The sequence below is a fragment of the Rhinoraja longicauda genome, chromosome 21, assembly GCF_053455715.1.
Source record: "Rhinoraja longicauda isolate Sanriku21f chromosome 21, sRhiLon1.1, whole genome shotgun sequence".
In the NCBI taxonomy this organism is placed as follows: Eukaryota; Metazoa; Chordata; class Chondrichthyes; order Rajiformes; family Arhynchobatidae; genus Rhinoraja; species Rhinoraja longicauda.
In genome coordinates this window covers 18,983,498-18,998,562 of record NC_135973.1, presented here as the reverse complement: position 1 = coordinate 18,998,562, position 15,065 = coordinate 18,983,498, and the positions used below count along the sequence as shown (strand labels likewise).

The 15,065-nt window shown below is 46.6% G+C and overlaps 1 protein-coding gene across 1 annotated transcript; it reads right to left on the bottom strand.

The window, feature by feature from the left end:
• Window positions 1-600: 600 nt before the first annotated feature.
• Window positions 601-14,659, bottom strand: tedc1 (tubulin epsilon and delta complex 1). Its single transcript, XM_078418520.1, has 8 exons — window positions 14,457-14,659; window positions 11,823-11,901; window positions 8,711-8,913; window positions 6,796-6,963; window positions 5,036-5,134; window positions 3,613-3,699; window positions 2,395-2,592; window positions 601-1,783 (listed from the first exon to the last, which is right to left on the bottom strand). Exons 1-8 carry the CDS (start codon window positions 14,577-14,579, stop codon window positions 1,427-1,429), a joined length of 1,314 nt encoding a protein of 437 aa, XP_078274646.1. The 5' UTR covers window positions 14,580-14,659; the 3' UTR covers window positions 601-1,426.
• Window positions 14,660-15,065: the final 406 nt, after the last annotated feature.

Sequence of the window (15,065 nt, the reverse complement as noted above, 5' to 3'; positions counted from 1 at the left end):
ACTCACAGTACATCAAACCTCAGTGGACTACGATGAGCTATTCATACATCCTGTCTAGCTGACTTGTGACACGGTGGCGCAGCGGTAAAGTTGCTGCCTTACAGCAAATGCAGCGCCGGAGACTCAGGTTCGATCCTGACTACGGGCGCCATCTGTACGGAGTTTGTACGTTCTCCCCGTGACCTGCGTGGGTTTTCTCCGAGATCTTCGGTTTCCTCCCACACTCCAAAGACGTACAGGTATGTAGGTTAATTGGCTGGGCAAATGTAAAAATTGTCCCTAGTGTGTGTTGGGTAGTGTTAATGTGCGGGGATCGCTGGGCGGCGCGGACCCGGTGGGCCGAAGGGCCTGTTTCTGCGCTGTATCTCTGTATCTCTAAAAAGAAATCTAAATGTAAATTTGGATTAAGACGTCATAAGTTACAGGAGCATAATTAGACCATTCGGCCCATCAAGTCTATACCGCCATTCCAGCATAGCTGATCTATCGTTCCATCTTAACCCCATTCTCCTGCCTTCTCCCCATAACCCCTGACACCAGTACTAATCCAGAATAACCTTTTTCCATAGTGCATGAATGCTTCCAAGTACATCTCACATATACGAATCATACATTCTTTATTAATTAAGATCACAATGAACAAGTATTGCCTGATAGCTGGTAAATATTTATCACCATATATATAATTACTCAGTCCAGAAAAGGTAAAATAAAAACCCTAAATGCTGTACAAAGTGTCGGGAAATCTGGAGTTCATTCCACTATCAAGCCACTAACAAACTGGGTTTCAAAAAAACTTTCAGGGACAATTAACTTTCATTTTTGGGCACTAAAGATGGTTAAGGAACCAATGCAGCTAAATGGAGTTGGCAGACAGATAACCTCTGAACCAAATGAATGCCAGGACAGGTAATGGGCTGCTTCAGTTCCTATGTACAAAGAGGAGGACAGTCCAGTGAGAACCTTTCACCCAGTCAGAGTAGAAACATACCAACATTTTTCATCAACTATGCACTAGTGTGAACAAGAGTTAAAATCAGACCAAGACTGAGCGATTCTGAAGTGTTTGATCCTTGGTGAAATTTGTCCTGTGAGGGCACAGTCTCTCCCTCATCTCCTATGTACCAGGAGCTGCAAGAGACTAACAATCTGCCCTGAGGCTGCAATGCCACTGCACCATGAGCCAGTGGGGGCCACATGGAAGGGACCTTGCTGGAGCTCATCTTGCAGCCTTACTGCTCCATCCTCTCCGTTACTTTTCAATGGCAGAGCCAAGCTCAGTGGCTGGTGCATCTCAACACACCAATCTTGACTCTCACTGCATACTCCTTTTGGGTGAGTACAGGACTGGGCCTGCTGACCTTAGACTTTTATTTTCAGTCACCTCTCTCCAGTTATTGGCCTGTAAATCACCAGGGCTTCCTTGCTACACTGGAGGCATGCAGATCACACCGTCCAGCCTTTCCACAACCTCGCCAAGAGTTTCTTTGCAGAGATGCTGCATTTCTTGTAGCTCCCTCTTTAACGCAGCCTCCTCAGTTCTCAGCTGTGCGATCACCTCCAGTGCCGTGAGACACCCAATGTCTGGTTTTGCCACAGAAAACTTTGTACTCTTGGCAGAAGAATCGTCTCTGAGTGCCAACCTGGCTTGGCCATGTTGTCTCCTTCGGTGGCTAATTCTGGCATGCAACACTTCCAGCTTCTTTTCCACGTCACACTGTGTTGGACAAACAGATTCATCCCATCCTGTGTGAGCTCGGACTTCTCGCTCCTTGTCTTCAGTCTACAAAAAGACAGGCAGCTAAAGGTCAGGTTTGCAATGCTAACAGCGCCTTGAAAAGTGCAAGACTGTACCTTTGATGGTACAGCATTCATCCAGTGCACCCCTCCCACAGTACAGCCCTCTCCCGTGACAATGCAGCTCTCTCACTCCTTTCCTACAACAGTACTGCCCCTCCACTAGTGTCACAATCACAGTCCTCCACTCTGGCGTACAGCCCTCTCCCAATACTGTTACTCTGATAGTGAAGCCCTCTCACAGTTCTCTGACAGTAGCGCTCCTTTCCACCCTGTGTGCAAGTGCCAGCCTAGATTGTGCAGGGTGAGGCTTAAACCTACAATATTTCAGCTCAAGACAGCACAGATGTATTTGGTGCTTATTCATTACTTGGCCATTTCCAGGTCGCCTCCATGTTCCAGGATAATGAGGAAAGAGTAATACGTTGGTCTTGCACAAACACGTATTCCTAATGCTGGGAAGGTGCAGATTTTCAGCTGCCTGATATTCCAACTGCTCTGAGGTTATCAAGGTGCGAGGAAAATGCACCTGAGTGGAGGTAATTCTCCAAAACATTATTTGTTTTACACTGACACACAACAAAGTCAAAGGTTTACCGTTTTGATCTTGGTCTTTTGCCCATCTTGCAGCTTCATCTGCAACTTCAGGATCTTGTTAGAGAGATGATCCATTTCTGTGAAGGTAACACGGTCAACGTGGTCCCCACACAGGTCTGGTGAGTGTGCAGTGGCTGCGATACTGTTCGCATCCGGTGGGTTCTGCGTGTCTTGTAGCTTAGCTGCCAGCACACTTTCCTGCCAAGGAAGATTTTAATTAAATTTATCTTGTATCTCCAGTATCGTGCGTTCTTTTGCATACTCACAATTAAACTAAAGAGGCTGAGAATCCCACAGCCAATGTGTACCATCCTTTGAAATAATAGCACCCAGTTGTATTCATGCACCATAACTGTGGAGACAGTTGGCCTACAGAGCTCTCCCTTGCTTTGTCTCACACTGCAGAAGGAGATATAGTGGGAATTTATGGAATGGGGCAATGATTGCTCATAATCGGGAATGTTGTTTATGCTGCAAGAGTTAAAGCAGACCTCCCAACATTTGATTTTTACAAATTTTGGTGTCCAAAATTCAGAATTTTACATCAAAATTGAGAATGCAACTTTTCAGCAAAAAAAAGTATACACGCCAAATGTGCATACGCGTTACGCTACATTCATGTGTGAAAAACGACTATTATTTCCACCAGTCTGTAGTTCTTGGACTACATGTACAATGTCAGGCCTATCATGAGTATATTCTGCTATTTATAGAAAGGTTATTGAACAGAAATACTTTTTAACAACACAAAGAAAAAATTGTTTTGTTTTGTTTTCTCTATTTTGCTTTTTCCTTACACAAAATGTATGATTAAGTTATGAAGAAAGAGTTTCATTTAAAACTGCACATACCTAATTCATTGAAGACATACTTGCTCCAGTGGTCTTCAACAGCACATCACAACAGTCCATGTCCCCCCCCATTCCTCCCCACCACCCTCCCCCCCCCCACTCCCACTCTACTCCCACTCCCGACTCCCCCCCTTCCCCCCAACTCCCGTCCTCCCCCCCGACTCCCGCCCTCCCCCCCACTCCCGCCTACCCCCTACACCCCTCCCCCCTTTTCCCCCCCACTCCTACCCACCCCTCCCCACCTTTTCCCCCCATCTCCACTCCCCTCCCACCCCCCTCCCATCCCCACCCTCCCTTTAGGCAGACACAGCATGGACGGTACTGTCCTACCACACCACATAGAGTTCAGATGATATCACTCTCTCACCATCCACTGCCAAAATAGTGGCTCCAGCTGCCTCCACTCCAGATACGCCTCCAGCCTCAAGTTCTCACGCTCCAGGAGCTGCACAAACTACAGCAGTGAAGTGGTGTTAGCACAGGAACAGCAAGAGATCAAGATCGTTGCTGATGTCCTAAAGTAATGGATAGCAGGTGGGGGAGCATCTTAAATACCAACACCGAATCTCCACCCGAGAATAATTACAAAATCATAACATTACAGGTACAAAGTTCACCTTTGAGAGATCGGAAAAATAAGGAGAAATTGTTAGCCCACTGCTATAAATCTCTTTTCTGTGGATCTTTACACGCTGCATTAAATTGTTCCATTAATATCACTCAGTGTCTCAGACAGCAGCAAGTCTCTGTGGTTCATTGATTGCAGGAGGATGGGAGCTGGCTTCAGATAGATCCTGGACTAGAAAACAGAAACTGTCCAAGATTCTCACTGCTTGATCACAAATTAGCAGTCCGTGCTAAAGTACCCTCATAAATATACTCAGCAAGAACAAGATCAGCAGTTTCTGTGACTCTCCCACCGATGCATGAAGAATGGCATGAGTGGCATCACCCTCAGGAGCTGCCAATCAGTGCCACTGCACTGCCCCAAGAGTCAGCTCAGCTCAGGAATCGGCAGATCCAATTCCTGACACAAAGAGTGATACAAAAGGTGAACAGAATTTAGCACAGAGAACAATATGGCACAGTAACAGGCTCATCAGCCCACAATGTCTGTCCATGCTGAACATGATGCCAAGTTAAACTAATCTCTGCCTGTATGTGATCCATATCCCTCCATTCCCTGCATATCCATGTGTCTATCCAAAAGCCTCTTAAATGCCACTATTTTGTCTGCCTCCAACACCACCTCTGGCGGCGAGTTCCAGGCACCCACCACACACTCATGCAAAACATCGTCCCACATATCATCCTTCATACTCTACCCCCTTCACCTTAAAGCTATGCCCTTTAGTCTTTGACATTTCCACCTTGGGAAAAAGATTCTTACTGTTCACTCTGGTATTTTATTTCATTCTTCACATGTTTAGATTATAATGTTTTATTTTTAATTGTCTACTGTATATCGTGTTGTTACACGAGCAAAGCACCAAGGCAAATTCCTTGTATGTATACATACTTGGCTAAAAAAAATTATTCAATTCAATTCAAAATTTATTCAATTCAATTCAATTCTATCTATGCCTCTCATCATTTTATAAACTTCTATCCAGCTGTGCAGTTGCAGGCAGCAGAAGATGAACCACGTTCTGGGTGCAGCACCCATAAGAGGAGATTAGCTCACGGAATGAAAGGGGCACAACATTAAAAGATAATAGCTTTGTAGAGAGATAGCAGCAGAATGCACGGGACCAGAGGAGGTGCTGCCACAGTGTGCTCAGCCAACTCACCTCACTGCATCGCTCAGGATCTTGGATTAGCCGTGTTTCTGTTGCAAACAAATGACTGAAGCTTTGCCCACTCCGGCATCCTCTGGTGTACAAGTGTATCTGAAAGGCAACATCAGAGATCAAAGCCAGACACCTCTTTCCTTGTTTTGTGACGTAACCCCCAAAAAATTGATGCATTCAGGGAGCTTTTTACTTCTTCCTTCCTCTGCTGAGTTAAAGCCATTTTCAGGGATAATAACTTTACACAAGTTAATTGTTCTGATTTCTTCCTGTAACCTCTGAAGTAGGATATTAAAAACACATGAGATTAAGCTGGGATTTAGTCCAGATGATCTCAGATGGAGAGAAACAAATGGTATTGACCTGAGTGGTCAAATTGTCTGTGACTGATCCAGGGCGGAGAGAGAGGACAACTGGTGTAGGACCACATGCCAACCTGATGCCAAATAGATCACTTGGTGGTGGGCACCAGGGCCATCACCAGCTGCACCAGGGGAAATGACTAGGTTGAGGTTCCATGCTGATGAGAGGGTTGTGGGGATGATGTGAAGAGAGATGGTTTTGATGGGTAGGGTTCGGGACACCCCAATGAGATGGATTGTACCGATGTAGTAGATTGAACCGTCGAAAGCTTCACAGCTTGCTTTGGCAATTCTGCCCAAGACCGCAAGAAATTGCAAGTTGTGGATAAAGCCCAATCCATCACACAAACCAGACTCCCCTCCATCAACTCCAACTACACTTCGCGTTCCCTCGGGAAAGCAGACGACAGGACCATTTTCACGCGGTCATTCCCTCTACTCCCCTGTCACGTTGGGCAGAAGGTACAAAAGCTTGAAAGCACATACCGCTAGATTCAGAGCTTATTCCTGCTGGTAACCATAGACAGGGTAGAAATATCAAAGGGCATAGCTTTAAGGTGAAAGGTGCAAAGTTTAAAGGAAGTGTGCTGGGCAAGTTTTTGTACACAGAGATGGTGAATGCCTGGAACGCACTGCTTGGGGTGTTGGTGGAGCAGATACGATGTGACATTTAAGAGATTTTTAGATAGCCACAAGGATATGTAGGGAATGGAGGGATATGGACCATGAGATTAATTTAGCTAGGTATTATGTTTGGCACACACTGTGGGCTGTCGGGCCTGTTCTGCGCACTACTTTTCCTTGTTCTGAAGAATCAGTCCTCCCATAAGGAGGGGTGTAGTCCAATCTGCCAACCTAGCTCTTTGCAAACCTTGCACTTTTACTTTAATCTGCACTTTCTGTAGCTGTAGCGTTATAACGCTGTAACAATATATTCTGTACTCTGGTGTTTTTCTCTTTTCACTACCTGTTGTACTTGTGTATGGCTTGATTGTACTCATTCATAGTATGATTGGACCGAATCACACACAAACACAGCTTTTCACTCTTCCTCAGAAGTGACAATAATGAACCAGTGTTAATAGATGAGGAAGAAGGGTGGAAGAATCATAAGGGACTTGATTTAATGGGGTCCCTGTCTGGCAGACAGCTATGAAGATTGACTTATTCCTTGAGCGCCCAATGGCAGATTGTCTTTGGAACAACATAACTTCATCCACATCTAACGTGCAAAATGCATCAGATTTGTAAGTGCAAAAGTGACCAGTGGAATATTTTACTGTAAGCCATAATCACTGGAGATTACTGTTGTAGTATGTCACTGTGTGGCGAGTACACTTTGTGCTGTTCTGAAATTGATGTTGCCACACAACCAATGTCAGGGCTGGTGTTGGGTACCTTGTGGAGGTTGGCACACCGCTCCTGCTGGGCACTGTGAAGACACTTCCAGCGGAATCGCAGCTTTCCCTGTAACCACTGCAGGTATCGCACGTCCATCCCCACTGCATGCTCGCCTGCTGGACTGTCCGTTGTCTCTGTGGGCCTTACCGCAGCAGCCTGCCTGCACTGAAAGCAAGAGTCATCATTGCAGACACTGCCGCTCACTGGCAATCATTGTACAGTGCTAATTGAAGGTGTTACAGCAATGTCGATTTTAAGGAGCAAGATGCCTTGAAAATCATTTAGGTGCCTGACGCAGGATGGGGTCATTAGGAGAATGAAGGGACATTGTATCAAATTATGAGACCTAATGGGTGATTTGATGCTCCAATTTTCCTTAGCAGAGATAAAAAAACTCAAGTCTGTTAACTGATAGAACAATAAGAGGAGAGTTAAGGAAACACTTTTACTCAGGAGTAGTGGGTTTCTATAATTTCCCTCCATCACACAAACCAGATTCCCCTCCATCAATTGATCAATTTCCCTCCTGGAATAAATAAAGTTCTAAGCCGGGTACACACAAAATGCTGGCGTAACAGCGGGACTTCAGACCCGAAACGTCACCCATTTCTTCTCTCCAGAGATGTTGTCTGTACCGCTGAGTTACTCCCACATTTTGTGTCTACCTTCAATTTAAACCAGCATCGGCAGTTCTTTCCTACACCTATAAATAAAGTTCTATTGTATCGTAATTTACTGCCTCAAAGCACAGTGCAAGTAGAAACTCCCATCAGTGTCAGAAGGATTTTTTTGACAGAATGTGGTGTTGCTGGTAAAGGTAGCCTTTATGGTGCATCCTCAACTACCCACAAGAAAATTGTAAGTCCCCTTATTGAACAGACACAGTCCTTTTGGTGAAAGTGCCCCTGCAGTTATTGAGTGATTATTTAGACCCGGCAACATCGGAGGAGGGACCAGCAATAGTACACAAAATCTGCAGGTGGCGCTACCCTCAGTCACCTTGATGTTAGAGACAAAGCATAAAGTGCTGGAGGAACTCAGCGGGCCAGGCAGCGTCCGTGGTTGGGAAACACACAAACAGTGTTTTAGGTTGGAACTCGGCAGGTTCCACTCCAAAACATTTTCTGTCCATTCCCTCCAGATGCTGCCTGGTTGACTGAGTTCCTCCAGCACTTTGTGTTTTGCTGAAGATTCCAGCATCAGCAGAATCTTGTGACTCCATTGGTGACAGGTTTTAGAGCTGCATTTGAAGTCGCCTGGATGATTGAGTGAAGTGCATTTTACAGTTGCTGTAAGTTGCAGCCATTGTTCACCAATGGTGGAGGCAGTGAACGTTCAGGGTGGTGGATGGCAGCAGGCAGCTTTATCCTGCATGGTGTGGAGCTTTCGGAACGATGTTAGAGCGGCACTTTGAGATCCAGAAGATGGTGGTACTGGATCTGTTGGTTTGTAAATTAGCAGACGGGGAAAGTTCAAAGAAGATGATTGGGCACGTTTTTTTTTTTTACAAAGAGAGTGGTAGGAGATACCATAGTGGCATTTATGAAGCATTTACACAGGTGCTTAAATATGTGGGAAGGGAGGGCTATGTATCACATGCGGGCAGAATTGATTAATTTAATTTGGCTTCATGTTCAGCACAGACATTGTGCGTCCAAGGACCTGTCCTGTGCTCTACTGTTCTATGTTCTATGAAGATTTTGGGCCTAAGACAGCAGTCTCAAGAACCCTTGCAGCAATGTTCCAGGGCTCAACATTAAGGACTCTCAGGGCTATTAATCTCTCACTGTAAATCACTTGTAGCAAACTGTGGTAGGTCTGGCCTAATGGAGGTAACGAGTATGTTGGCTGTACATATGATTCTTTTAAGTATTTGTGACTTCAAGTGCTGTGGGCCAAAAGGTATTCTTACCGTGCAGAGTGATACCTGATCTTCCACACATAGCCGTTGATGTTCCAGCAGCTTTTCAAACAGGTGGATTTTCTGGAGTAGCCAAGAGAAGACCAGGAGGAGATCTCGGCTGCCCCGACTGCCATCAGCAGGGAGCTGGTAGAAGTCCAAGAACCCATAACCATAGTAACAAACTGCAGCCTTCACATATTCAATCTGATGACCTGAGTGGGGTTTGGGGAGAGAGAGCCAACCTGTCAGATGCAGCTTGAAAAAACAATCGGTTCTTCACCACGTTAATTAATGGCATCATCTCCATGAGTCATGCCTCAGACACATATCTGCTCTGCGTCCACAATAAGAGGCTATAAATTTTAACAACTAACAAAAGAACAGCAGGGAGCTATTTTGCCCTTCAAATCTTTCCTTTTGTAACATGAATCAGGAAAAGGCCAATCAGCCTGCGTCTCCCCTCCAATCAATATGACAGCTGATCTACTGTTGGTCTTGACACCATTTTACCCCTCTCCTAATACCCCTTCACTCTCTTGTAGTTTAAAAACAATATTTGTCATTGTATCTCAGGACGTGACAACAATAAACCAATACCAATGTCTGTCAATAATTACTTTGAATATCTTCAAAGACTCAATCTCCACAGTTCTCTTGGGTAGAGATTCAGGATCCACTGAGAGTAGAATTTCCCCCTCATCTCCACCTTAATCTGAAACATGCCCTCTAGAGGAAAACATCAAACTACCTCAGAATCTCGTGTTTTAATAAGATCACTTCTTATTCATCTGAACTCCAATTGGTATCTTTATTCACACATCAGTCCTTTTGACGTCCCCAGTGAATCTTCTCTGCATCCTTCCTTCAATTTGAAAACCAGAATTGTGGATAGTGTGGTCTTATCAGCACACAGTGAAATTGCATCAAACTGTCCTTACTCCATACAACTCACAATAAAGGCCAATATTCTATTGGGCTTCCTAATAAGTTGCCATATCATTGTGCTTCCTTTTGTGTTTCATGTAGCAGGACCCCAGATCCGACCTGGAGTCTACTGGCCTTTGCTGCATAATCCTTGGCATCAACAGGCAACAAAATCCATTACTCTCTTGAAACCTCCAATCATCAGAGAGTGAGCAGTTCCCGATTTCAGTTCTGAATAGTCCCCCTTCCAATTTCATATTATTTTCTTAATTCTGGATTCTCTTACCTGAAGAAACGAATTCTCTGCAGGAATCCTATTAAATACTTTGTATAAGAAAATAACTGCAGATGCTGGTACAAATCGAAGGTATTTATTCACAAAATGCTGGAGTAACTCAGCAGGTCAGGCAGCATCTCAGGAGAGAAGTGGCTAAATACTTTAGCCACCTGTGAACACCTCATTCCTCTGTACCAAGAAATTGTTATGAAATTTGTCTTTATAATTTTAGCCTTTCAGGCAAGGTCTCCTTCAGTCTCTTGATCGGTCCCAGCGACTCCCATGATGAATTCAACCAACATACCTCTGCTTTTGTTAATGGAACAGCTATGGAATGAGAAGCTACCCTGCCATTTCCACTAAGCAGCTTAGAGCAAGCAAAATGTAGAAACAAAGAACTGCAGATGCTGGTTTACATCAAGGACACTAAGTGCTGGAGTAACTCAGTGGGCAGGCAGCATTTCAGACCCTCTAACTGAAGAAAGGGGAAACGTCACCTATCCATTCTCCAGAGATGGTCCCTGACCAGCTGTTACTGCAACACTGCGTCCTTTAGCCTACAGCAGGCATCAGGTAAATGAGATACTGAGAGTGACACTCCTTTGGACATTGAATTATGGTTGGAAAGTGGATGAGTTCAAAGAGCAGCCATGATACTAAACAGGTAGAACAGGCTTGAGGAGGTGTATGACACATTCCTCATCCTTCTCACCTTGTGAAGCATTAACACCTAGTTGGCTCCAAGAACCTGGAGATGTTTACGATGGGATCATTCAAAGTGAACAATGTCACTCCCAAGATCAATGATAACTTATCTGTTGGAAGGAACTGCAGATGCTGGTTTAAACCGAAGATATAGACACAAAATGCTGGAGTAACTCAGCGGGACAGGCAGCATCTCTGGAGAGAAGGAATAACTTATCTTTTACCTTTGCTCCTGCCTCCCTAATTTCCCACTCAACGGGTTCTCTTGTAGTTTCTGTGTTCAAGAGTAGGAGAGCAGAAGGCATGGTGAGACCGATTTAGCCATGAAATTTTGAGATCAGGTGATAACAGGAAACTGTGGGGAGCAGCAACAATTTCAAAGACAATAAACATATCCGCTTTTCTTAGGCAAGAGATGTGAGTGCAAAATGTATATGTCTTATACAAACCTCTACTTCTTTCTTATATTATTACAATCCACCTTTCCAACATATTTCACTGGCTGTGAAATGGTATTAGGATTGATTCATTATTGTCACGTGTACTGGAATAGAGTGAAGAATATTCTTTGCATGCTGCCCAGTAAAATCATACCAAACGGGTACAATCAAGCTTTGCCCTTCTCTCAAAGCTATGACTATTCCTTGTGCTTCACACCTCTCAGTATACAGGCCAGCACTTAATTTGCCTTCTGATTAATTAATTTGCCTAGACATGATGTTGTTGATGGTTATGCTTCCATTTTTCATTGAATCCATGACTGCTCGTTTTTTGTAAGAAGGAACTGCAGATGCTGGTTTAAACTGAAGATAGGCACAAAAAGCTGGAGAAACAGTGGGACAGGTAGCATCTCTGGAGAGAAGGAATGGGTGACGGGGGGGGGGAGGGGGAGGAGTGGGGGAGGGGAGGAGGGGGGAGGGGAGGAGTGGGGGAGGGGAGGAGAGGGTGCTGCACCAATGCAGGAGAGGTTTGGGCCCAACGGGTCCACTTGGTCTATTTACAAATAAAAGCCATTTTGGATGAGTAACCTTTGCTGATAAGATGTTGAACAGCATTCATTTCCTACCCTCTTTCTGAAACAGTGGAGAAATTTACATGATAATTTCAGTTTTATTCCAAGACAAGGAACAGGCTAGGAAAGCTATATATTGCATTCTTATCCCACTGAACAATATGGATGTAATACATACTAGTATACAATGGATTGATTCTTACCCAAGTCTGTGACTGCACAGTTCTTGTTTTCACTGACTAGTTTCAGGAGACAATATAGCAACTTCCAGAAGTCAACTGTCTGCAGAAAACAAGAGTTAAACATAGAACATAGCATGACCCAGCCAGTACCGTATGCCCTTCCAACCCAGTGACACACCAGGCTGCAGCATGTCAGTGTTATTTAGTATAATTGCAACCCCACTAACATAATAAATAATTTTATTGTTCCTTTTTTCAGTACATATGACATTTAAACACACTTGATAGTCTAGATACACATAGGGCATGATCGTTCCTTGATGCCACCCCATCCGTGCTCCTCACTCTCCCACAATGTACCTGATATTGCTCTACTTTATACTATGCTGTATTTCTAATCTAAACTAAACTCATTACCGCCCCTCCTTCCTCAGATGTTTGAGGATACTTGGCAAGTCACAGATACTCTATCCTCTGAGGAAGTAGGGGCGGTAATGAGTTTACTTGACTCTTTTTCACATTAACCACTTGAACGACCCTGTATAATCCCAACCACCACTTTACCTCAGCATTGAATTGCTTGTACTGTATAAGATTGCGCCACGTACTTTGACTTGCACTATTATGGCCTGGTTACCTAGTGTAACTGATAATTTATTATATATTTATTTGTTGTGTTGTTACATTTAATGTGCCTGTAATGCTGCAGCAAGTAAGAATTTAATTGTTCCCATCCCGGTGCATATGACAATGACATATTTGCGAAGCCCTAATATAGGGAGATCTCAAATAAAAGCTGTGCATATTGGAAACAGTGGCATCTGTGGAGAAAGAAAACCAGAACTAGGCTGAATGAAAATTGGAACCGTCGACAGTTCCTCTCTCTCCAGGGACGCTGCCTGACAGGCTGAGTTGTTCCAACACTTTTTGTTAATTCAGATTTTCCTCATCTCCATGTTTCATCCTTTTGTGAATCCCCCAAGGGAGGGATATGGGAGGGTAAGGGTTGGGGGGAATGGGGGGGTTCAGAGGAGGGCAGCAGTTGAGGGTGAGGTGGGGGTGGGAGGTGAGAGATGGGGGATGAGATGAGGTGGGGGGTAAGAGATGGGGGGTGAGGATGAGATGAGGGAGGGTGAGGATGCTGTGAGTGTGGGGTGAGAGATGGGGGGTGAGGTGAGGGTGGGGTGACGGATGCTGTGAGGGGCGGGGGTGAAAGATGGGGTGAGGATGAGCATGCGGTGGGGGGGCGAGGTGAGAAGTGGGGTTGGAAGATGTGAGAGGTGGGGTAGTGAGGCAAGGATGGGGGTGAAGTGAAAGATGGGGAGGGCGAGTGCTGTGAGGTGAGAGATGGGGATGGATGATGTGGGGGGTGAGGTGAGAGGTGGGGGGTGGGGGGTGAGCGGAGAGATGGGGGTGTGGTGACAGATGGGGGTATGGTGAGAATTTGGGGTGAGAGATGGGGCATTAGGGTTGAGGTGAGGGTGGTGTGAGGTGAGAAATGGGGGTGAGAGATGGGGTGAGGTGAGGGAGGGGTGTGTTGCGAGGTGAGAGATGGGATGGACGATGTGGGGGGTGAGGGTGCTGTGAGGTGAGAGTTGGATAGTGTGGGGGTGGGCGATGTGGGGGGTGAGGTGAGAGATGGGGGGTGAGGGATGCGGATGCAGTGAGGTGATGGGGTGGACGATGTGGGGATGAGGTGAGGATGCTGTGAGGTGAGAAAAGGGGGTGAGATGAAGGAGGGGGGTGTTGTGAGGTGAGGGTGAGTTGGGTAGTGTGGGGGTGGGCGATGTGGGGGGTGAGGGTGCTGTGAGGTGAGAGATGGGGGTGAGGTGAGAGATGGGGGGTGAGGTGAGAGATGGGGGTGAGGTGAGAGATGGGGGGTGAGGTGAGTTGGGTAGTGTGGGGGTGGGCGATGTGGGGGGTAAGGGTGCAGTGAGGTGAGAGGTGGGCGATGTGGGGGGTAAGGGTGCAGTGAGGTGAGGTGAATTGGGTAGTGTGGGGGTGGTCGATGTGGGGGTGCAGTGAGATGAGAGGTGGGCGATGTGGGGGGTGAGGGTGCTGTGAGGTGAGAGATGGGGGGGTGAGGTGAGTTGGGTAGTGTGGGGGTGGGCGATGTGGGGGTGCAGTGAGGTGAGAGGTGGGCGATGTGGGGGGGGGGTGAGGGTGCTGTGAGGTGAGAGATGGGGGGGTGAGGTGAGTTGGGTAGTGTGGGGGTGGGCGATGTGGGGGTGCAGTGAGGTGATGGGGTGGATGATGTGGGGGGGGGGGTGAGGGTGCAGTGAGGTGGATGATGTGGGGAGTGAGGTGAGAGATGGGGGTGAGGTGAGGGAAGGGGGTGTTGCGAAGAGGTGAGGTGAGTTGGGTAGTGTGGGGGTGGGTGATGTGGGGGTGCAGTGAGGTGAGAGATGGGGGGGTGAGGTGAGTTGGGTAGTGTGGGGGTGGGTGATGTGGGGGGTGCAGTGAGGTGATGGGGTGGATGATGTGGGGGGGGTGAGGGTGCAGTGAGGTGATGGGGTGGATGATGTGGGGGGGGTGAGGGTGCAGTGAGGTGATGGGGTGGATGATGTGGAGGGGGGTGAGGGTGCAGTGAGGTGGATGATGTGGGGAGTGAGGTGAGAGATGGGAGTGGATGATGTGTCAGGCCGGGCGACTCACCACCTCCCCCTTGTCGAACTTGGCCTGGCGGAAAGCCTCGGGGCTGAGGGCGCCGACCCCGACCCCGACCCCGGCCCCGGCCAGCACTCTGCACACAGCCCCGATCGCCGCCTTCACCGTCATTATTGGCGCCTCGGGAGGCGGTTACAAACAAGAGACAGAAAGGGGCCCAAGAGCTCCCGCCTTCCCGTCACCCTGGGGTCTGTCCCTCATCGCCCCCGCCCGGACGGGAGGACTCACGGCTCCAGTGTCCAGTCGGTGTCACTTCATGCATTATTATAGGAAAGCTCCAAAGTGTCCAAACTGTGACCAAATGGGCCCCCAAATCCCCACTCCAGGTAGGTGGACTAAGTTCTGCAGCAATAACATTAAATTACATAATTAATGGTTTTTTAATGTTGACAAACTCAACACACACGAATTAAACAACACACAACTCTGAGCAAATGATAGGAAGGGGTAATAAACAGTTTGATTCTAATAATTGACCACGAGGACACGCAATGGCACTTCAGGCAATTCACTGAATGAGTACAAATCTCACTGGCAGGAATGGGATTTAAATTTATTTTAATAATCTGGAATTTATAGGAACTATGACCAACATCA

Bases quoted from the DNA above. Each gene is read 5' to 3' on its own strand.
- tedc1 (XM_078418520.1), bottom strand. From the start codon at position 14,579: ATGACGGTGAAGGCGGCGATCGGGGCTGTGTGCAGAGTGCTGGCCGGG. The intron at 11,902-14,456 runs GTGAGTCGCCCG...TGTTTTCTGCAG, and splicing joins AGTTCGACAAGGGGGAGGTG to ACAGTTGACTTCTGGAAGTT. The intron at 3,700-5,035 runs GTGAGTTGGCTG...TCACTGCTGTAG, and splicing joins ATCCTGAGCGATGCAGTGAG to TTTGTGCAGCTCCTGGAGCG.